This window comes from Vulpes lagopus, chromosome 2 (genome assembly GCF_018345385.1).
Source record: "Vulpes lagopus strain Blue_001 chromosome 2, ASM1834538v1, whole genome shotgun sequence".
Classification (NCBI taxonomy): Eukaryota; Metazoa; Chordata; class Mammalia; order Carnivora; family Canidae; genus Vulpes; species Vulpes lagopus.
In genome coordinates, this window is record NC_054825.1 from 112,703,566 (window position 1) to 112,727,642 (window position 24,077).

General features: G+C 47.2%; 1 protein-coding gene across 17 annotated transcripts in view; it reads left to right on the forward strand.

Moving 5' to 3' along the window:
* Nucleotides 1-23,574, forward strand: part of AFDN (afadin, adherens junction formation factor) — a 137,527-nt gene extending 113,953 nt beyond the window's left edge. For 7 of the 17 annotated variants that reach the window (XM_041745325.1, XM_041745332.1, XM_041745333.1 and 4 more), the window contains 8 exons: nucleotides 339-533; nucleotides 1,187-1,278; nucleotides 1,613-1,798; nucleotides 4,617-5,615; nucleotides 14,308-14,442; nucleotides 17,281-17,806; nucleotides 20,751-20,835; nucleotides 21,626-23,574. In XM_041745325.1, the coding sequence (XP_041601259.1) occupies nucleotides 339-533; nucleotides 1,187-1,278; nucleotides 1,613-1,798; nucleotides 4,617-5,615; nucleotides 14,308-14,442; nucleotides 17,281-17,806; nucleotides 20,751-20,835; nucleotides 21,626-21,779 (2,372 nt within the window). In that variant the 3' untranslated portion in view covers nucleotides 21,780-23,574. The other 10 variants (XM_041745336.1, XM_041745338.1, XM_041745339.1 and 7 more) reach the window with 6 other exon arrangements.
* The last annotated feature ends 503 nt before the right edge of the window (nucleotides 23,575-24,077 follow it).

Here is a 24,077-nt window from a genome sequence, read left to right on the forward strand (position 1 = left end):
CTGAAAGAATTAGTGTTTTAGAAAGTGAGAGAAGTATATTTGTTTTACTTTTAAAAAGTTGCTTTAAAAGTAGTCTTAGGACTTAACAGGTAAACTTTATGAGAAAATAAGCTTGGAAAGAACACCTTTATCCATCAAGGCCAGTTAGATGTTGCTTTTAAGATTCTCTAGAAAGATTTTACTCTTAGATTAAAAATTACTTTATTTCTTTGGCTAAAAATAAGGTCTTACGAAATTTTTAAATATTTGTAGATTCATCTTTCTTTAAAGACCAAATAAGAGTGTTTAAAATAAAATCTTGAACAAATGAAGAGAGCCTGAATGCACTTTGATTGCAGTTTCAGACCGTCGTGGCTCAGGTAAACCCCGACCAAAGAGTGAAGGTTTCGAGCTCTATAATAATTCAGCTCAAAACGGGTCACCTGAGAGCCCTCAGCTGCCTTGGGCAGAATACACTGAACCCAAGAAATTGCCTGGCGATGACAGACTGATGAAGAACCGGGCTGATCACCGCTCCAGCCCCAACGTGGCAAGTAAGCGGGATCGCTTTGGCCCTTCCTTTCCTGGCCTTGCACTCTTGTCCCAGGACAGCACGGTCACAGCGTGAAGGGGACGCCCTGTGCTCTCTTAGTTATCAGAACAGTAGGATTACCTGCATATACTGGCTACCTGAGATGTGCTTTTGCTTTTCATGAGACATGTCAAAAGTAATGTTCTTCCAGTAGGAAATAAAAACTAAGCTGGAAAACCTTTGATTCAGTTGATGCCCTAGCCGAGCGCATTGATACTGACTCTAGCGGGAGTTGGCAGACTGCCTTGGGAGCTCAAATGGTTTTTATACTTTTAAAGTGTTGTTAACAAGAAGAAGAATCAGTAGAAGGATGTGCAACACATACAAGGTTTGCAGAGCCTGAAATATTTACTATCTGTCCCATTGCCAGAAATGTTTGCCAGTCCCTGGTCTGTAGATAAAACCTTGCAGCTCTGGTTTCCGATTATTCAAGAGCGGGGAGTGGGTCTGATGAGCCTTCGTCTCTCACATGCCCTACTTCTGTGTCTGCGCTGACTCCTCACTGGCAGTTTGAAGATGCATGACACATGGTCACTACCCTTACAGAGCTCTTGTCATGTTGCATCGAGTGTTTGTCTAATACTAAACTGTCTTTTCCCTGACTCTTTCCAACAGATCAGCCTCCTAGCCCTGGAGGGAAAAGCGCGTACGCCCCTGGGACAACAGCTAAGATAACGTCTGTCTCCACTGGGAACCTCTGCACTGAGGTCAGAAAAAAACATCCTCACTATGGCGAGCACTCAGTCTTCCCGTGGAAGACCTGAATTATCTCCTAAAACTTGCACTCTGCACATCAGCAGTGTTTAGAATTCCTGAGTGCTGCTTTATTTTTAACATAATAAGGAAATTACCTTTAAATTAATAAGCCAGGGCAAAATAAAATGTTTTTCTTTATTCTCAGTATAGGATCAAACACTTCTAATTTTTAACACAGTTTTAAATATATGTATCTGCTATATTTTAAAACAGATCATTGGAAATTAATCTATGTACACAAATTGTGCCAAAAGCTCACTTTTCTGTCTTCTTCTCATTTTACAGGAACAGACCCCTCCACCTAGACCTGAGGCTTACCCCATCCCCACTCAGACATACACCAGAGAGTATTTCACCTTCCCAGCTTCCAAATCCCAGGACCGGATGGCTCCTCCTCAGAACCAGTGGCCAAATTACGAGGAGAAGCCACACATGCACATGGACAGTAATCATTCCAGTATTGCAATTCAGGTTAGAGAGGAGGATCCCACGAACATTTGCAGCCCTCAAAGATAAACCATTCTGACAGGGTGAAATCTGAATGATTCCAGATATATGGTTGTTACCCTGTAGGCAGCACCGTAGCCATTACCTTGTCTTCTTTGCTGGTCTCCTGGTTTGCTGAGGAAGAGGGGAGAGGCAGGAATACAAATGTGAAGAGCAATGCTTTGTTCCCTTGATGTTGGATTAGTGTAATAGGACATCCTCATTAGAGTTTGTGAGGCAGGATCCCCAATTCAAGGAGTGAGAAATGAGGGATGTTGTGTTTTTCTGTTTGTACCAGCTGTCCAAGTGCTGGGACACAGACCTAACCATGGTCCCTGCCTGTGAAACTAATGATGTGGTTGAGAAATGAGACAATAAAGTCAGTTCAGTGTAAGTCATGCTGGAGATCTGGGTCCGCCCGAATGACACAACTGCCCTTCCATCTACATGGGACTTGGACCTGGACCCCCCACGTTACATGACAGCTCTCTAAACCGAAGAGCTTTCAGACTGAGGGAGAGGGCTCGGAGATGTGCAGGAACCTGGCTTCAGGGGGCTGTGGCAGGCCTTTGCAGCCTGGAACCACATTCCAATGCTTGAAGTGATAAGCTGAGGGTTTGGGTTTCATCCCAGTTAGTGGAGAAGGGAGTGTCAGTCTGGGTAGGTGAGCTGCAGAACTAATCTGATAATTCAGATGTGTTCTGTTTAGAAAGATAACTTTGTAAAAGTTATTGTAAAAGGCTGGGAGAAGAAATGTATGCTAGGAAAGAGGTGCAGTCTAGGCTGTGTCACAAATACGAGTCCTGGATAACGAATTCTGGATGTGGTGCTTTAACTAGGGTGGTCGGAGGAGCCTGGGGATTGCCGTGGGGCTGAGCTGAGCCGTGAAGGCCAGGGGAACAGAGGAAGGGTCATAGTTGTGGGGAGGCAGCATGAATCATGGTTCTCAGAGGGCAAGAAGTGTCTTGCCTTGTCCACAGTTCCATCCTGTCTGATTACCCCCACAAGCCCAGTTTCTCTGGGAGCGTTGGATGCCTTCCTCCACCCACCTGCCAGCTCTGTCAGTGAGCTGGAGTTAACTGGGAAAAGAGACCTACCTCCAGACTTCATTTCACAATGAAGTGCTTGTGTGCCCTGCCTCCTCTGGCATATGCTGTTACCCTTAGGAGGATCTCCTTCCCCTATGTCAAGATATAATGTACACGTTTTCTCCTGTTGCATGGGAATAATATTATCAAGCTCCACATTCACAGTGTGTGTTTGCTGTTTTCTCTGCCTGACCTCGGAGGTAGAGGATACTTCTAGAAGTCAGGAAACAGGTCCAGGGGTTGATGTGGATCTCGAAATGACTAAGAATTAGGATAGGACCTGCCAGGGGATCCATGGAGAGATGGGTGGTGGGTGCACAGGATCTAAATGAGTCTTCAAGGAAAGCAGAGGAGTGACTCGGGAGTCCCTGGGAACTGCAGCAGAGCGAGAGCAGATGGGCAGTCTGAGGCCTGAACTCTGAAATTCTGTTCTATGAACAGCAGGTGTATTGACACAGTTGACTCTTGAACACCGTGAGTTGAAGGACTCATGTCCACTCTTATGCACGTGTTCTTCAGTACAAGTGCTGCAAATGTATTTTCTCATTCTGATGTGCTTCTTAATGACGTCTTTTCTGTAGCTTATTGTAAAAACACAGTAGATTAGTAAGACATACAAAATATGTGCTCACAACCGTTTGTGTCATCCATAAGGCTTCCAGCCAACAGTAGGCTGTTAGCAGGTAGGTGTTGAGGGGAGTCAGAAGTTGTATGTAGATTTTTGGCCACCCAGTCTTCAGTGCCCCCCGTCCCCCACCTTATTTGAGTGTCTCTAGATGGCCCAGTGATGTGGAAGCCATTTCTGTGTGCAGAGTGAAGCCATAGCAAAACGTGGACAAAATTGTTCCATTTTCCTATCACACTGTTTTTTCAAGTGATATTTCATTTTTTTGTTGTTGGCTGATTTTTTTTTAAGGAAAGGAAACAGCTTATTTTCCAGATTTGCATGTTCACTTTCTACACATTAACAGGACAAGGGGAAAAAAAAGTTGACATCCTGGTGAATCATTTCTATCAAATTAAACTACTTTTATTCATGCTGTTGTGCAGACTTCAGACTAGCCCTTTGGAAGAGAGGGTTCATTTCTGTCTCTTCCACACGTACACAGAAGTTCATGTCCAGCAGATTTATAGCACTATGTTTTGTTCTAAGATCAGAACAGAGACACCCAGGTGCATAGCTTGTCCTGGCGCATGCCCAGTTCTGTCAGAGTGTCCCCAAAGCCGGTCATCAGCTGGTGGAACTGTGGCTCCAGTGGCTATGATTTGATCATTACTTTTACTCAGAATTTTACTATGGAGAAGTAAATTTGTTGCTATTCATGTAATTAGACCAAACACATTCATCCTTTGAAAGTCAGCTGTGTGAGGAACCACAGTGCAGATGCATGCAAGGGGCATCGTCAAAGAGTGGGGAAGACCCCACTTGTCCAGAAAGTACCCGGATGTCTGTGTGTTGTATGTTTTTGCCAGTGTTGCAGACAGAAGTACAGCTCTTGCACAGATAAAGAAATTCACTGCACCTGCCCCCCATCCCCAACATGTTGCCTCCACATCGTGCACCCCACAGAGCTGGACAGTCTCAGCCTCTGTTTGACACTCACCTAATAATTTCCCTAAAATGTGTTCTCCATGAGGATAAGATATTTATGAATTTTTAGTAGTTTTTTTCTAAGCAGCTGAAATAGAACAGTTTTCCTTTTTGCTTTTTCCAGCGTGTTACCCGTTCCCAGGAGGAGCTTCGGGAGGATAAGGCTTACCAACTAGAGCGGCATCGGATCGAGGCAGTCCTGGATCGCAAGTCTGATAGCGATATGTGGATCCATCAGAGCTCCTCAGTGGGCTCGAGCACTTCCAGCCAAGAGCACCTGGACCACCCCTCCAAGGCCGGCACCCCCGCTTCCACTCTGACCAAGAGCGGCCCTGGGCGCTGGAAGACGCCAGCTGCTGTGCAGCCCCTGCCTGTGGCTGGCTCCCAGCCGGTCCAAACTGACCTGCCCCCACCACCCCCGCCGCCCCCCACGCACTACGCCGGAGACTTCGACGGGATCCCAACAGACCTGCCTCTCCCACCACCTCCTGCCAGCCAGACAGGACCTGCCTCTGCTCAGGTGGCGGCTGCAGAGCGGAAGAAGAGGGAGGAGCACCAGCGCTGGTATGAGAAGGAGAAGGCCCGTCTAGAGGAGGAGCGGGACAGGAAGCGCCGCGAGCAGGAGCGGAAGCTGGGCCAGATGCGCTCCCAGTCACTGAACCCGGCCCCGTTTTCTCCTGTAACTGTCCCGCATGTGAAGCCAGAGAAACCTTCTACACTCCAGAGGCCCCAAGAGACGGTCATTCGGGAGCTGCAGCCCCAGCAGCAGCCCCGCACGATTGAACGCAGAGACTTACAGTACATTACGGTCAGCAAAGAGGAGCTGTCCTCGGGAGATAGTCTGTCCCCAGACCCGTGGAAGCGGGATGCCCGGGAGAAGCTAGAGAAGCAGCAGCAGATGCACATCGTGGATATGCTGAGCAGGGAGATCCAGGAGCTCCAGAACAAGCCCGAGCGCAGCGCAGAGGAAAACGATCGCCTGCGGAAACTCATGCTGGAGTGGCAGTTCCAGAAGAGGCTCCAGGAGTCCAAGCAGAAGGACGAGGATGACGAGGAGGAGGAGGACGATGACGTGGATACCATGCTCATCATGCAGCGCCTCGAGGCCGAGCGAAGAGCAAGGGTAAAGGGGAAAAGTGCTGTGGGCATGCGTCTCTGTGCGTGTTGCTCGTGGGGGGTTGGCAAGGGCCCTGGCCTGTAGTGGGGTACTGTAGCCACTGCTGCTTGCAGGCATCCTGCAGCGTGAACCCTCTAATCCCTCTAACCCTCTAACTGGGTTAAAGGCAGACTTTGCAAAGTCTTAGACCATCCACATGGAGCTCTGCTGTTTTAATTTAACAGAGTTGTTCCTGCCCTTCTCATTAACGCTTTAGTTGAGCAAACAAGCTAATCACCACTAACCTGTTAGTGACCAGTAATAATCCTCATCAGGGGTTGGCAAAAATATTTTCTTAAATGGCTGGAAAGTAAGTACCTTAGGCTTTGTGAGCCGCACAGACTGTCTTAATGGCACAGCTCTGCTGTCGAACTCTGAGAGCCGCCTTGACAGACTGAGCAGCCAGGTGCTGTGCGCTTCCCAGACAGTTGCGAGATGTATGCTGACCCCTGGTCTCGATTATCAGCACTGGGTGGTGGGTGATGAAGACTATTGAGAACTTCAAAGTTAATGGTCATTACCAGGAAGACACTCTGCCAAGTGCTCATACAGTTGATGAAGCAGATATAATTAACCACTCTATTTCAGTAGTAGTAGATACTGAGAATTTATCCTTATTTCTCTATATGAAAAAAAGAACTTGTTCTTTTTGTATCAAATAAAAGAAGTGAAATTTAAGTTACTTTAACGCAATAAATTGTTGAAGTGCCAAATTCAAGATTCTTTTTTTACCCTAAGAGAATTGTTAACAGAGAGGCATTTATTGGTATTAATTTGCAGAGAGTGCTATTGACCGTATCATGTTAGTTTAGTGTTTATACAGTGCAGTGTTCTGGGAAAAGACAGCCTGGAGCATGTCTTTTGGATTTTGTTTCTAATTGCAACTGTCTGTACTAGAGATCTAAACGAATAACTGTTAGGTCAGACGTTTTAGTCTTTCCTACATCGTGATGCAGTTTAATCTTAGATAATTACTAGTACATAAAGCTAGCAGTCTGACCACTTTTCAAGTTTGCTCTATGAATTATATTCCTGAAACATGTCACACACATCTAATTATGCACATATTCTCACCGAAAGGTGTATGGAACTTGGCCCAGAATTTAGCTGGAACGCTGAAGTGTCTTAAACGCAAGCCCAAATCTTAGCTGTGACATGATTTTATTAGTATTTTCCAAGTCACCAGTAAAAAAAAAAAACAAAAAAAAAAAAACCGCCCTTAGAAACAACTCTATTTAGTATCAGTATTAGTTTATTTGCAAGAGGAACTGTTGGATCAGGAGTGAGTCTCGTACAATGTCAGAGTCCTTTGTGCGGTTTCCACCCCAGGCCTAAGACTCCAGTACCCCCCCCCCCCCATGTGGAGGGTCCTCTCCCTCTGCTCTGGCAGGTGCCACTAGCCCAGGGGGCCACTCATTAACATTTATTGTGAGAACTGTATCCCATGGTGAAAAGGTAGCACCTACATAGTAGGATTTCTGCATTTATTTGTACCAAATCTTTATTAAAGGTCTGTCAGGTTTTCCATATAGTTTGAACAGTGACTGTTTTAAAGCCTCTAAGTAATTACGACATTCAGAAAGTTTCATTCAGTAATTAAATTAAAAGCTGTGTATTTATCATTAATCATATTTAAGATTAATATCTTAGGCTCCAAGTAAGAGAGCTAAGGGGAATTTTATTTTTTTAAAGTTTCTTTCATGTATCTTAATAACGAAACTCAAGTGTTTAATGCCATATGGACATTTCCTATTTCTGAGGACCGGAAGCCGGTCCGTAGTGTGACTGTTCTCATTGGGTTGTCCTTCAGACGCAGACGAAGCATGGGAGCAGCACACACACCGGTGGTGGAAATACAGGTCTAAACTTGACTTTTTTTCACACTTCATCTTTCTTTTTTTTTTTTTTTTTTTCCTTCTCTGTTACCTGCAGCAGACTGCTCTGCCAGCAATCTCTGTTCTAGATTTGGTATGTTCTCATTTCTTTCCCTTTGGTACTTTTTCCTGTCTTGATTTTCTTTTTTTCTTTCAGTGGTGGTGGTTTTGTGTTTCTAGTAGACCCAGTTCCTGGGGGTGTCCGAGAGCAGAGTGTGTAGCTCGTGCCTCGTAAGAAGCATGCCTTCCTATGTTTTTAGATTTAGTGACTCTTTGGTTTTTTCCATTAATTTTAAGTGTTACTGTTTGTTTATGAATTTTGACCTTTTCCCAGTTTTAGTCCTAAAATTGATTCTGTGTACACTTACGTAGTCATAAATACATGAGCAAATGAAAGAAATTTTGCAATGATCATAACCAATTTCATCCTTATTTTGGTAGTAGATTTTGAATAATCACCTACTAGAAACTCAATTGACCTGATATTCATGTTGTTTTGCCCATTAAGATATAACTATCTAGGATACAGTGTGTGTTGGTAGAAAAAGAGAGCCTTTCGATAAGCATTTATTCTGTCTTCTTTAATAATTTCACATGGACTTCAGTTTAGTTTATCAGCCATACCAGTTTACTGTCTGCCAAGAAATGCTGGAGTCCTTTTCTGCTATAAATTCAGTGTGTCTGGTGTCCGTATTGGGGAAATTTGGTTGGTCCTTCAGTGTATGCAGTGCTCAAGAGCTGTGTCTGTGTCACTGGCCAGAGAGTTTTGTATTGGCTGACACATTGAGTTGAGGTTCTCTTTGTTAGTCGGCTCCTACGTGAACACGGGCGGCATCACGCAGAACCGTAAACAGTCCCCAGCTCCCAAGTCTGACTTTGCTGACCTTTTCACCAAATAACACCCCTTTTTTCTTACTTTTTTATTCTCTCTTTTTCCTTTTTTAATTTAAACAGTGTTGTAGTTGCACTATTTCTCTAAAGAGAAGCTGCTCATGGAGACAGCTCCTCCCCTCCTTGATGGCTGAAGGGCATATGGTTCTAGTTTTTTCTTCTGCAGACAAAGATAAAATGTGTACGTTTTCTCCACACTTCCGTGTGTTGAGGTGTACCTATGGCAGGTGGCCGGAAGATATCCATTAGTGTGGCTTCTTTGTGCTCAATGCTCATTTAGCATACGCTTGCTGGGCATCTGTTACATGCCAGGTGCTAACCTGATGCATGGGCTGTAAGATATTTCACAGCCCCAGCTCAGTGGCCCAGAATCCTCTGCAGGTCACATGACAGGTGAATAATATTCAAGGATAAAGCATTACATGAAGATACGTATTTTAAAGACACATTTTAGAGGTTTTTTTCTTTAAGAGGTAATTATTTTGAGTATTAATATTGACTGTAACCACCACATTTTTGAGCTTTCTTAGCCTGTTTCCCCAGGGAATATTAGTGTTATTCCCAGCAGTGTCATTATCCACAGCATCCTTTTGTCGGAGTTGACAGGTTTCTGGAGGGGCCTCCTCTACTAGGTGTCATAGAGACACCGAGGTATCCTAGAGAGTTCTTTCTCTAAGATAAGAAGGGTGGTGGCACATGTAACCAGATGGGTAGGAACCACCCCCTGTGCAGTTTCCACAGTGTTTTCTTTGTAGGTAACATCCCGGGGTATTTCTGATGATGAGTGGGATAAGCAGGGCAGGTCGTCTGCTCCAAGCAGCTGCATCTCAGCAGTCTTGGCCATCTGCCCTGCCTGGCTCTGCTCGCCCTCTGCTCTCAGAGTGGGCTGCACCCAGAGTCCTTTGTGCGGTTTGTGGTCCTTTGTGTGGGGCCAGCTCCCCGCTGCCTGTGCCCACTGCCCAGTGCCTCTGCCTCCCAACCCAGGAGCCCCCTTTGTATTGGTAGGCCTAGCCATCTCAGACTGGAGACCTGTAGGCATCTGCCCATGTAGTGTCTCCAGTGGGAGTCAGACAAGACTCTGCAAACCCCAGCAAGTTCTGCCTGAAATTCCTTCTCTCCCCCAACCCCTCCCCAGGATGCTGCTCATCTGCTCTGCCTTCAGCCTTCCCCATTCCAGCAGACTCTAAACTGCCCCATCTACAAACCCTCATTAGCATAACCCCCTTTTCTCTGCATCAAGAAATTCTACTGTCTTTACCTTCTCAGAATCTGACCCCCCCCCCCCCGACACCCATCCTGGCATGAGCCCCTGCCATTTCCTCCTGCAAAGGACTTCCTGCTGCATCCCCCTTCTCCTTTTGTTCCCAAAAAGGCTCTTCTCAGCCCAGCAGTTCCAGGGACCCTAGTTAAAAACCATCAGAACCCTGCCAAAGCTCCCGTCACTTAGAGAAGCATCCTGAGTCTTCCTGTGCCCAGGAGGGGCTGTTGGCCAGCCATGCCTGCCTACGCCCTTCACATCTATGATTCAGGGTGGGTGGTATCCACTGTCACAGCAGCGTCACCTGGCTAATGTCCAGAGGGCATGCAGCTCATACCTCTGCTGCCTAGGTTGTAGATCCTCATACATGCATAACTGTCCTGTTTCTTTATGACAATCCTGTGATGTGGGTAGGACCAAGGGACAAGGCTAGTACTGAAGAGGTTGACCTACTGTCCTCTAGAGTGAGAGGATTCTAACCAGGATATTTCTGGCTAGCATTTTCTGAGTTGATATTTCTTTCATATTCTGCTACACAAAAATGTCTCCTGCTCATGAAACTCTTGCTAGGAACCATCTTTCAACTAGAAAGTGACGTGACTGGACAGTCGCTCAGTTGGCTGGTCTCGGGCTTTGTCCTGTCATTGTTTTAATGGCTCATGCACTGACTCAGTGACCTGCCAGCTCAAGGGGAGCATCCCTCCACCATGGGGTAGCACTAGTGAAGTGACGCTCTCCTGTTGCCCTTGTAGGAAGGCCCATGCTCTCCATCTGCCCTTCCCATGGGACAGTAGGAATCAGGCCTCCCCCAGCAACCCCAGGCGTAGAAGGCTTGAAGCAAAAGCACTAGCAGGGCTTCGAACATGTAGTAGGAAACCCCGTTGAGAATTGTACTTTCTGAGAGAAGTTCTGAAGGAGATGTGGACTGCCCTCGGCCTCTTCAGGCTGAAGGCTTGGCGTGGGAGGGAGCTGTGGCCCCCGCAGAGCCAGGGGAAGCTGTAGGAGCCACATGGCCCAACTTAGGGGTGACTCTCCTGTCTCTGCCACTCAGCTCTAGATCTCTCGGATCCTGGTGAAGTTGTCCTCACATTGAGAAGGCTGAGCATGGGCTGTGCCAAGGGCAGGGAGCCCATATACCAAGTGGCCTGCACCATGGAGATGGCTTTCCTAATGAAGAAAACCCCTTCCTCACCTAGAGTGAATGCCCTCTGGGATGTGGGGCTGGAGGAGTTGCTTTGGGGCTGAGACAGGTGCCAGAGGTGCTTGCATTAAAAATTTTAACGTGTTTTTTTTTTTTAATTTTTTTTTATTTATTTATGATAGTCACACAGAGAGAGCAAGAGAGGCAGAGAGACAGGCAGAGGGAGAAGCAGGCTCCATGCACCGGGAGCCCGACGTGGGATTCGATCCCGGGTCTCCAGGATCGCGCCCTGGGCCAAAGACAGGCGCTAAACCGCTGCGCCACCCAGGGATCCCACGTGTTTTTAATAGTAGATGGGAACGTAGAAAAGGCTTGCCCAAGTTCTTTTTTTTTTTTTAAAGATAGATTTATTTATTTATTTATTGATTGATTTATTTATTTATTTATTTATGAGAGAGAGAGAAAGGCAGAGACAAAGGAGGAGGGAGAAGCAGGCTCCATGCCGGGAGCCAGACGCAGGACTCGATCCCGGGACTCCAAGATCATTCCCTGGGCCAAAGGCAGGGGCTAAACCGCTGCGCCACCCAGGGATCCCCCTTGCCCAAGTTCTTAATGGCAATCTGTTCAGTAGACTTTAAGTTGTGTTTTCAGTGAAAATGTCAAAAAGCGAAGGATAGCTGGACTCCATCTTATATTCAGATATTTCAACGTGATTGTCTCCCTTAATGGGGCTTTTACTGTCAATTTGGGGTACAGGTTAGTGTTTTTTGTGGTATCAAGTCATAAACAAATAAATTTCAACATTTTTTTTTTTAACCTGAAAATGCCTTTTGTAGAAATGGGGACCACCAGGGTAGCAAACCTGGTTCAGGCTTAGAGCGCTGGCTTTTGGAATCCCAGCTTCGTTCTCGGTTCAGAATAGCTCAAGTCTGGACACTGTCTTGTGTTCTTTCTGTAAGAATTCTCATTCTGTCTATGCAGATCTGTTCCCCTGAACATAACCTCCTACCAGACAGCTTTGATTCATGTCACTCTGCATTCTTTTCCTGTAAAACAGTGAGCTCATCTCCTGTTCATTTAACCCCAGTGTTAACATAACATAGTTTGTCATCGGATCTCGGCCACGAAATTTGTAACTTAGGTTGAACGATCCTGTAACTGGTACTGGACAACAGCTCAGTGTACCGTTTTGAGCTGTTATTTGGAGTAAATGAAGAGATTTGATTGTCTTTTCTGTCCTTAATGGGCTTGGGGGGACGAGGGTAGAGTAAAGCAGCAGCACATGTACGACGAACAAAACAGTCTGTGTTTTGAAAATGAGAGTGCAAGAAGCAGCTTACCAGCAGTGGAGACAGCCCTGCCTCATGGGCCGGGGCAGGGAACTTACCACGGGAGAACTTTCCTTGCTTACCCCTGTCCAGATTTAGAAGAGTGAAGGTTTTTAAGAGAAAGAGTCTGTTTACAGATTCATAAGATAGCATTCTGTACCTGTAATGAGAATTGTAACTTTTCTCACTCTTAAAATTCTACTCCTCTTTAATTTAAAGGAGTGAGTGGGCCATTTCACTGTGTACCGGTTTTCTTGCTCAGACTTGTCTTTAATTAGGTCTAGAAAGTATATAACATGATGAGTTAGTGCTTTATTGGGCACCAGAAAACTATTCATTAATGCAGTTTTATATTCTTCCATATATTACTCTTCTGTAAAACATTTAATATTATCAATCACTGTTTTATTTTGTTATTTTTACTTGGATCCTCTTCCTCCTCATTTGGACTGATAACTGTAACCTGCTTGGTCAGTCTTGCGGCTGCTGGATCTCAGCCCTCCTGTGGGCGGCTCTCCCTGGGGCGGGACGCTGGTGACAGCCCTTCCGTCCTTCTGGGGTTCTCAGGCCGCAGCACCTGCTCCTGCTAGCAGAGCCCCTGACAGCACTTATCCTCACCTCCCTCCAGGGCTTACTCCTAGATTGTACTAAAAGAGAAAGTTAAGTAAATTTGTCTTCTCGAGGAGGCAGGTTTTAATTTTCTCCCGAAGGTGTTTTAATATTGTTTGCTGACATGAAAAAGTCTAGTGACACAAGTTAATTTTTACTTTTCCACCAGATGCAGTGTTTGTCCACTCCACAGAATCTGGAAAGAGTGAAGCTGCTAGGTTTTTGTTAAATAAATAAACATAAATGCGTTTCAAGTCCAGTTTCTATTTTTTGCTATGGAAAATTTATACAACAACTAGTAATTCTGAAAACACTGAAACACACCCTGAGAAGTTTTACATATGGAATTCCTGTAGTGGTTTTAGGTGTTATTAAGTTACATTTTAATTTTTCACATTTTAAATAGACTCTTCTTGATGTGGGATGGCACGGGGCTCGGAGCTGCAAGTGCTGCTGCAGGCCGGCTCTGTCACAGAGGATGGAAACAGAGAAGCAAGCTCTGGTCTGCTGTACTGTTCATCCAGACCTCCCTTTTAGAAAAGGTTCTTGGAAGCTGTAGTACTTAGATCTGACCAGAAGGATAAAGAGGCTAGAACCAGGACAGGCTACATCTTAGATTTTTGAAGGTATCTTGAAGCATTTGCATGGCATGAAGGGAAGTTATTAAATTTGTTTTGTGTTGTTTTAAAAAGGTAGAACCCGAATGATGAAAAATAGAAAGCAAGCCATTAGATGATGAATATTAGACCCACAGAAGAACTTTCTGACTAGCTGTTACCCGAAAGTAGAAGGCCCTGCCTCGGGGAGATAGGCAGTGGGTTACCAGACACCAGAGTTACTCAGAGCGGATAATTACTTGGCAGAAATGTAGCAGGAGGAAGGTAGAGTAAGGTTCCTTCCAAATTTCAGGTGCAGATTCTCTGACTCAGAGTTTGGTTATCCCCGGGCTGAGGAGAAATTCTCAAAGTCTAGGATGGGGTCCAGAGAGAGCTGATGGCCATGGTGCCAAGCAGAGGCAAGCCACCGTAAGTGGGCTCTCCAACAGGTCCTACGTCCCCCTGGAGTCATGTGCTGGCGTATGAGCCCCCCCCCCCACCCCGGACACCAACATCCGCATGCCACACCTCACAGGAGCGCAGGCCAGGAAGCACAGGGAAGAGGGGGCTCAAGTGGGTTCCTTAGTTCCATCATTTGAGGGTCTGTCGTTCGAGTCTGCTGTTTTACATGAGCTGGTTAAACTTCCATTTATTCTAATAGTGTAATGTGTGAATGCATGAGACAATCCTTCTTGTTTGAGCCACAGTTAATGGGAAAATTAATGGATCTATGGGGACCGTGCTTTTAGGTGACTTATTTTGAAATTGTAGCACTATAAAATGTGTCTGTTTTACTGTCTTTCAACAGTGATTCTAGCCTGATATCTCGTATTTAACTGTGTGTGTGTGTGTGTGTGCGTGTGTGTGTGTCTGTCTGCGTGTCTGTCCGTGTCCATATGTGCCTGCTACACCTTGTGCTTGGGGGGTTTGCAGAGCGGGGGTTAAAGTCACTTTGTTGTTAGTTACAGGATGAGGAGCGGAGGCGCCAGCAGCAGCTGGAAGAGATGCGCAAGCGAGAAGCAGAAGATCGCGCCAGGCAGGAGGAGGAGCGGCGCCGCCAGGAGGAGGAGAGAGCAAAGCGAGATGCTGAAGAAAAGGTTATGGTCCTCTAGGGGCAGCTAGAGTTTACCCAGTTAGCCTGAACCCAATCGATGGGCTGGGGCAGAGGGGCTAGACCTTACCTGTACCCTCAGACGTACGAGACAGAACAGGGCCTGGACCCCCACCTGTGTTATCGGACCCAACACGTGAGCCCGGCCTGGCCCACCTACCTCTCTTCCGAACTGTGTCCAGATGCTCTTACCCCCCAAGTCTTGTCTCTCTCCCGCTTCTGAACTCATAGGCCTGGTTGTCGCAACCTGCCCGCGTACTCCGGGCTCTTCCCTTTCCTGGACATGGTCCAGCCTGTTACCGTGAGGGCGATGCCTGTGCGCTAGTCGGTCAGAGGGAGTCCGAGCTGTGGGAGGCGACGGGAGCGTAGTGAGACAGTCCGTTAACACTCCGCACTTGAAACAGATCATTCACTGACATCACTCACTTCTGGTTGATGGGAAGGAGAGCAGATGGCTTATGAAAAACACCATACAAGGAGAATTCAACTAGGATGTAATTCTGATAAATATCCTGAGTTCCTACTTTGTTTCCATATGTGGATTTTTTTATGAAAGCAATTTTTAAGTTGAATTTTAAAGTGACAACTGATTTGACCTATTCTGAGAAATGGGGCCCATGTGACGCTGTGCCCCGCAGCCCCCTGCAGGGCTCGCCTGTCCTGGATGCTGGCCGGGAGAAGCCGATCTCCTCTGCCACTTCCCTTCTGTGAAGGCAGAGGCCGGGAGTGCCACGGTTGCTGATGGGGGAAAGTTTGGTTCTTATTCATCATTCCTCCTTTGCTAGTCCAGTGAACTGTATTCATAGAGCACCCTCCTCCTCCCCCCAAAAGAGAACTTGTAGGAAGCTTTTATATAGCAATAGAATCTGAGTATATAACGAGTGAAAAGCAAGATTGACAGAAACGATGTGACTCATTTAAATGAAAGTAGATACATAATGCTAGCACACGTACCTGTATGGAAATTAGCAACTTCTGCGTCTTCTAGACCTTCACCATTCCTTAAAGCCTATCGTCAATCTTTCAAAGCTGTGTCCCAGCAGATTTACAGTGTTCTGGAGGAGTCTGAGCTTTCAGGATTAGGTCTCCCTTGACTCTTTCACTCATGTCCTGATAAGTCAGAATCAAAATCAGTTCTCCGAAATGTGAGCCGCTCGGGTTCTCTGTTGGGATGTATGTGTTGTCTTGCTGTCCCGTGGCTGCGTGGACCCTCCGCCTGCCCGGACGGCCTGCACAGACCCGCCACATGAGCGTGAGCCTTCTGTGGACGCTCTCGGGCTACCTGGTTTTTCTAGCGTGTGTGCTCCCAACTCACGATTATGTCAAATATGCTTGTGTCTTAGGAACTGCTTCTAGAACTGAGTGCTTACTGTAAAAAAGAAGCTGAATAACCTATTTTTTATACCGAATGTCCACAATTGATGGGCTTGCTTTGTTATAGAAAATGTGCCATTCATCTGTTGGGCAGAGTAACTGTCGAGTCATGTAACTGTATCTGCTCTCAGTGTAACTAAAGGGTATTTTGGTTTCCTCTTAAAATGTGCTCCATGTCACACTAACATTCCTGATATAAAGGCCACTGAGGTCATTCTGGATTTGATTCCCCACCCCAAGTAGACACTTACTTTGTGTAGAAAATGAGGTAAAAACTGTCTTTCCTTCAGAAGGTCTCAACACAGAGTGAGAAGTTAAAGGGAAAAGTTTGGTCTAGGCATTGGGGCTGGCACTGCTCCGAGAGTTTCCTCCCTTTCAAGGGGACGCGCCGACCACTATCGTCGTGTGCGAGCCTCCAGAGGGAGCGGGGAGGAAACACAAGCCTACACGGTGAGATGAAGTGGACCCTGATGCCAGCATGGTCCCTGACTTTAGTTTTCCTTTGGTTGAATGGATTGGAAGTCCACTCCACTCCTTAGCACAACACCGCATCCAGGTTGAGGCACATGGTTCTCTGATCTTGCATCCCTTTTCTTACATTCACTTTTTTCATGTGTTCTAGAACTTTTGTCAATCTGTAACAGAACCATGCTGTTACCTTTTTTAATGTTAAAATAATTTCAACTCTGTCAACTGTAGTTTGTGCAGATGTATGTCAGAAAAAAATGTACAGTATGTGTCAAAATATATTTGAATATCGTGTTGCTGTTGCTATTAACGCCTGGCTCTCTAATTTTCTGTCTGCCAGGGAGTTTGTTAAGATTTGAATTATAAATTAACAACTGTGGAAAGCTTATTTGTTAGATTGTTGCCTTGGGAAAATGAGTGATGTTTTTTACAGTTTCTGGTTTCTGTTAACTTCCTCTGAATAACTGGAAATAAACCAGGTGACTTAATCGTCCTTCTGGTCGAGGAAGGGCTCTCTGAATTCCCAGGGTTCAGGGAAAGCAGACATGCGGGGTTGCTGCCCTTGCACGTGCCCGCTGTAGAAAGCCACGTAGAGCCTGTTTTGGGTTTGGTTTTGTCTTTAAACCGAGCGGTAACAGGTAAGTTAAAACCCACAAGAGCAGAAGGAGAGAGAGGCAGCAGAGAACGAAGGTCTGGAGGAGTAACTGACTGGGGTCGGTGGCGTAGTAAGTGGAAGCTGGAGCCTGAAGTACTGAGAGTCCGTCCGCTCCATGCTTCGGAGGTTTCATGGCCCATAACCCACCGTAGGATGAATGTCCGTGAGTCTCAAGACCGTTTCTGTCGTAGCCTGTTAACGTTGAAAGTTGCCGTCCTCTGGACTCACTGTCAGTGTGGCGACGGGAGACAGGGTAACGGTGCCCTTTCATCCCCTCAAGGCCCGTCCCGACTCTGACCTTTGCACTCTTGTCTGTTCGGCCTGCAGAGGCGTCAGGAAGAAGGCTATTACAGCCGCCTGGAAGCCGAGAGGCGCAGACAGCACGCGGAGGCCGAGCGCAGGTTGCTGGAGCCGGAGGAGCCGGGTCTGTGCAGACCTCCGCTGCCGCGGGGCTACGAGCTCCCGTCCCCGTCCCCTCCGGCTGCCGCTCCTCCTCCCCCGCCTCAGCGGACCGCCTCCTCCCTCCAGGCCCAGGCCCTCTCCCCAGACTCCCTGTACACCGCCAGGCTCGTTGCGTACCACGAGGAGGAGGAGGAGGAGGAGGAGCACTGCAGTCTGGCAGGTCAGGACAAGCACTCTGGCACGAGGAAGTCCCACGGGCACCTTCTTCCCGCCGCCCTTGAGCCGCAGCGGCCCCCCCGCCCGCCGCGCCCGGCCTCCGACGGCATCTTTCTCTGCACCTCATTCCGGCCCCCCTTGGCCCGAGCCAACAGTACTGCTCACAAAGCAGGCCAGCCCCCGCCCCCTCCAAAAAAACCAGGCTTCTACCAGCCCAGCCACTCGAAAGGTAGAGGTAAAACGTGGGATCGCCAATCAAGCCCTCTTTGTCTTCCTGATTGGAATCGGGACTCTGCACCCCCTCAATCAACACTCGCGTGGGAGTTGTGATTTTATTCGATCACTAGTCTCGGCGTGCTCATCGCCCGCTCCCTCAGTCCTGTCTGTGCTCAGAGCCCCTCGGGCAGCTCCCCCAGCAACCCAGCCCTGCTCTGTGCCTGGAAGGTTCCGTCCCTTAGGCCGGCCGGCCGGCGGCGGTTAATGCTCTGTGCCTCCCCAGTCGCGTGAAGTACTGTTGGTCTTGGCCTCCATTCTCTGCCTCTTCACGTAACTCTTAGGTTGAGTTGAACACATGTTTTTATCACCCATTTTGGTGTCTGAAGCTAAGTGAGATAGTCTTCCCAGTAGTGTCCTGGTCACACGCTAAGTTTCATCCTTTAACATGAGTAGGACTCTCCGTGTTCTGGGTTATGTGCCACGTGGCAGGGGTTTACAAGATGACCCCTACTTGCCGTGGTCGTTCAGGTGGAGTAGTTGGTGCTTTGCCGAGTTGATGGGCCCGCTTTAATGCGAGCTGCCTCACGCCAGGGGCACAGAACCCAGTCATTGTGAAATCACTCCCTTTCCCTCTCGCTGGTTTCCTTCCTTCCTGTTACGTGACATTCCCTGCACGTCACAGCCCTAGCACTCCGGCCTAGACAGGCGTGCAGTCACCTTGACGATCTCTGACGGGACTGCCCGGCATGACGGTGGCCCTGCACACAGGCACATCTGTCATCACCAGTGTCCGAGATGGCACGGACATCATGGGGGGGGGGGGAATGTTTAAAATATAACCGTAAATCACCAGGATACAAATTGGCAAGTTCATCTTACTATCTTAAAATTAGAATGCCGGCAACGAATGTTCTCAGATTTAGTTTTATTTGTTCCTGGTGCAATGCACGGGACTGCGTTTCTAAAAGAAGGTGAATGATCAAAAACATGTGACCTTGGTGTCAGAGCTTTGATCCACCCCGAAGGCTCAGCATGTAATATTGAGACTGAGTCACTCAGAAGCCAAAATTAAATTTTTTTATAAAATTTCTGTTGCTGAGATCTGGAAAGACGTTTCTGGGATAGTAGTAATTTTTGGAGCGAGATGCCTTCAGTCCTCTTGCATCACGTTACAAGCGGAACTTGAGGTGTTTCGTGTCATGACACAGACACGGTTTGCTAGCACGACGTTGGGCTAGGTTTTCGCTTCTGACCACCTTGGCTGCCACTCATACCACTAACCCTTATTTTATTTCACACCGAAAAGACCACGTAGGAGAGCAGGTTATATCCTGCGTCTGATGGCTCGTGCCTCTTTGAAGACTTCCTTCGTAAAGTACAAAGCCATCTGCACCAAATGCAGAACGTTTCTGACCTCGTCACCGCCATCCCACTAACATGGCCGTGCCCCTGGGCTCAGCTCGGTTCTCCGTTGTGAGCACTCTGCATGCTTCTGCAGGTGGACTTGCTTTCTTCCCCTGGGTGCCCTGAGGACTAGGATCGGCGTGGGAATGGGAATAAACTGTCCCATTCTAGCATAGCAACGTATTTAAAAAAAATGTTCTTTAATTGGAGCTCTTTGAAAATTACTTGAAATGTGCAGTAATAAGTTATATATAGTCCACTGAAAGTATTTAACCTTCTAAACAACTGACAATTTTGAAGAATTGGTTTTTACCAGCGGAAGAAGCAAGTATCATTCTTAAAACAAAGCTCAAAAGACGCAACACGACATTTTCTAAAACAAAATTTAGAATTAAAATCGAAAAGAATTGCGCTCTGCTGGTAATTGTTGTGAGGCCCACTCTGGGTTACCCCACGTTGGAGATACGGGTCTGTTTGCCTTTTGAGTCTTTGTGGAGGATGATTTCCCATGTGGTGATCACAGGGAACCTGTCTAAGGAATGGGAAAGGTGCAGTGCCCCAAGGAGGAGCCCAGTGGGTACCGAGCTCCGTCGACGTCTGCACAGTATGCCTCTTCATACGGAAAAGAAGCAAAATTCATTTTTGTGCAGCTTGTCTAAAAAGGATAATTTTAATGTTGAGATACTGTAGTAATCGTGTGACCCCATGCCATCAGCGTTTGCTGAGTATTTTGAGCACTTACTGCCTTGTCCTGTATCATCCTAAGCAAAGGGCTCTTCGTGAGATTTTTTTTTCTCCTTGCTCATCTCCTAATTAGCAGAGTACATCAGTATTGATGCAATGCACTATGATTTTAATAATATATCATTAGTGGTAATAGTATCTTATCTTTGGATGCATTTTAAATTTTATATCTGCATCATCTCTTTTGATCTTTAACTTAAACCCTTTGGAATGGATAAAGTGGGCAGTGCCATTCCCAGGCTGGGGGCTGGGCTGGGAGTCCCACGCTCACGTACGCCTCCTCTGCCCCGTGCAGCTCGGGGTCTTGTTTTCAGTGAGTTTGTATTTGCAGCATTTATATGAAACATAGGGTTTTTGTGACTCATTTGTTTAAAAAGTTTTGTGTTAATAATGATAGCCATTTATGTAGCAAGAAAATTCAGTAGCTATCCTGAAAAGAAACTGCAGGTGTGTGGTCACTGCTTACTGTTTGGGTGACATTTGCTCTCAGCGGTTTTGTAAGGAAGTTCTTCATGTCAGGGGTACCTCACAGTCTCCCCACTGAAGCCCGTCTTCTGTGGATTTTTCTCCTGAATTCATGGTAATTACCCATCTTAACTGATTGGAACTTTTTGGCCATGCCCGCCCACATAACAGATGGCCCGGCCGGCTCGGAGCTGGGCACCTGTACAGCCTGCTGGTTGGGTTACTCGGGCCACCCAGCGACGTGAGCTTCCCACCCACGGTCTCCTCTGCGGGCACTGCATCTTGATCATGAGTATAGTTTTGGAGATTATGCAGTCACTTTAACTTGGACTTTTCCTTTTGTGGTGAAGGAACAAACTCTTACCTGGGATCTGCCGGGACAGCTGTTGGCACCCACGATGCCTATCGGGACCCGAGAGAAAGACTGTCTAAAAGGTATTGAGAGCTGCGCTAGACGAACAGCGTCACACAGTGGGACACCAGTTCTGTAGGAGGCTGTATTGTCCTCTCTGACCTTCCTCGTTGTACACAAGTATATGAGCCTAGAGGCTTTTTTGTCTTACTCATACAGTTGTTTCAGACCAGTGATGTAGGTACCAGGCTTTTGGTCAGACCATCGGAAGCAACTGGGCATGCTGCTGTCTGCTTCCTCCAGCAAAGGTGGGAGGTTCAGGGCAGTGTGCAGACCTCCTGCTAGGCTACCTGAGGCCCACCTGATGATGCACACCAGCCGGCCTGCCGTCTGCTGAGCACGCTCACCTAGGTCGTACTCAAACTATTCTCCAGATAGTTCTTAGAACACTGAAATTTAATCAAGAAAATGTTTAGTATCTGAACACTAACTTGTTAAGGTAGGTATACTGATGGATGTGTCTCGGGTACACGGAGGCATCCACCATGTATCCGCGGGCTCATGAAAATGACATGTTAGTAGCTGTATCTCTTTAGTAAACTAACCTATTAAGAATTCCCTGTCTTCTAAAATGAAAGTTACCGGCATTTTGAGAGTGGGATGTGGCTGGAGAAAGTTAACATTTTAGTCAGGAGAACATGCTGCCCTGTTTTCCTACATGCCTCTGAGTACAGCCCCAGTGATTGTCTTTATGGAGAGGGTTGTGGCAAATTAAGGAAATTGTACTTAATCACCCAATGTGTAAAGTTATCTAGCTGTTGACAGGTTATTTCCACGTTGACCGGTGATGTCTTGCATTTCCCTCTCCTGCAGCCACGAGGCAGATTTACCTGGGAGCTCTGGAGCCCCTGAAAACTTGACATTCAAAGAGCGCCAGCGTCTGTTCTCACAAGGTCAGGACGTGTCCAATAAAGTAAAAGCTTCTCGTAAATTAACAGAACTGGAAAACGAACTGAACACCAAGTGAGCCAAGGACGCGGTGCCCGTGCGCGCACACCCAGGGTCCCCTTGGCGCGGCTCTGGAGGGCGGGCCCGGACGCGACAGGGCTGAGTCACGGGAGCACTGCTTTGGAGCCGGCTGGGATCCCGGGATGGTCCCCTTCCAAGAATGTCTCTTGTCTCACCAAGAGATTATCATTTCTACAATGTAAAACACTGTCTAATTTCTTAATTATCTGACTCATGTGAAGATAAGTTTTTTGTTTTTTTAAAGTCTGAGTGGGCGAGGGGAGAACTGAGGGCAGGAGAGCACAGTGAGAACACGTGTTCTCACCCCCATGCGTGGTGCTCTGTCACGGACAGCACTGCGGCCGTCAGGCGGGAACCGGCTGGCGCTGCCCAGACCTTGTTTGCACTATTGAGTAGCAGTGGCAGCAGCCTCCCGGGGAGGGCGAGCTGTCCCCATCCAGGAGAGAAGACATGAGGCCGCGCCATGTGTCCCCACTGGGTGGGCCCGAGGCAGCTCAGACTCACACAGCCTGAAAGGGAGGTGTTGCCTGTCGGGACTGGCCCTCTCCTTCCTTCCACCAGAGACAGCCCTCCCGGTATAAATAGGTGATTTAAAAATAAAAATTCTCCAAGAAGAAAATTTTGAGGATTTAAGCTTAGGATATTTTATTTTTATAAATGCCAGATTATTGTTAGACTAATAAATCATTGGTGATTTTAAAGATGGCAATTAAGTTAGGAAGTTCGCTAAATCTTTCAGATATTCAAGGGAATCTATGAAAGGATATCTTTAGCTGGGCCGTGTTGATGTGAATAGAAAGAGAAGTATCTGAGAGGGATGGGAGGTTCGTAGTGACACTTGAGCACGACTGTTGCTCAGAGATTTTAAATTCGAGGAAGAAAGATTCACCTCCATGTGCTGTCTGAGAAGGAAGGTTCGGTGACACGTGGCATCTGTGACTTACAATGTCAGGGGCTTGTTTGGCAGTTCAAGCTATTTTTTTACACCGCATAGAGTTATTTAATTTTCATTTTGAGTCATTGGTGATCACTGTTGTTTCTTCAGCTGTGAACGCGTGGCTGATGCTGGGAGATGGATCTCACTTCGTTTTATACTGTGTGCTGTGAAAGTGCTAAATTACTTTGTGATTATGAGCAAATTTTCTATTTGACAAAGCCCTGCTGTGGGATCTTGATGATTCTTATGTACCAGATTGTTCTCTTACAAATATATATGTTAGAAAAATATGCACACTTTCAAATAGAAGAGGGAGAGGCTTTTTAGCCATAGAAATCACTTTAATAAGAGCTGTATGATAAATCGTTGAGCGAGTGTAAATATTTTTACGTCTATCAGGGTTCTCATTTGGAAGTGTGCTCTCACCATTCCCCTTGTTGAAGAGAGTAGAGTGGTTCTAAGTGTTTATGAAGGATGTGCGTGCTTGCTCCGGAGGTCCCAGGAAAAGCAGGCCCCTCCCAGATCACTCGAGAACACTGGCCGCCTTACGGGGACTGAACCCACACTTTCTTTCACAAAAAAGATGCAGATGATTTACTTTTGTGTTAATATATAGAAAAACGGCAAATACACGTAAGTACCTGCAAATACATGTAAATATTGATATACGGGGTGTCTGTGTGTGGTCGCAAGGCCTGTAAGCAGGTGGATGGGGCCACCCTGGGGCCGTCGGGTCAAATGTGAACACGTGCTCTTCGTAACTGCGTCACTGTGGGGCCGTCACGACTGCTGTACTTGCCCGTTTCTACTGTACTTCATTTGCAATCTATTTTTAATAAACTTTGTATGTATTTAAGTGTGTCCGCTGTTATTTTAGTTGGCCTCCCATCACCTTCCCCTGTGCGCTCACCTGTGGGACCTCTCTGCACTGCCCCACGGCCCCCCGCCCCCGAATGCTACAGCCACTCTGGCCATGTTGTCCCACGCACAGCTCCCCAGCCTCGTTCTCACCACCTGCCCGACAGGTCAGCCGACCTGCTGCCTCACACTCACATGCCACCTTCAGCACCTCTCGATTCTTGAACACACCCTGTAAATAGTAGATGGTGTGGACCGGCCTGAGGTGGCTCATGGGAGGGCGCCGCAGCAGGGCCAGGTGCTCGCTGTTCCTGGAGGGGCTTCTCCCAGCCCCGTTGTCAGCCTTCCTGTGTGGCCCTGGAGCGGACATGCTGGGCACTTCTACAAGGTCTGTCCTGAGGGAGGGGCTGTCTAAGGGTTGCAGATGCTGGGGGAGAATGTTGGGGTGGGACCGGCTGCTGCCATGCTGGAGTGATGGCATTTGCTCCCATGTGGGAGGAC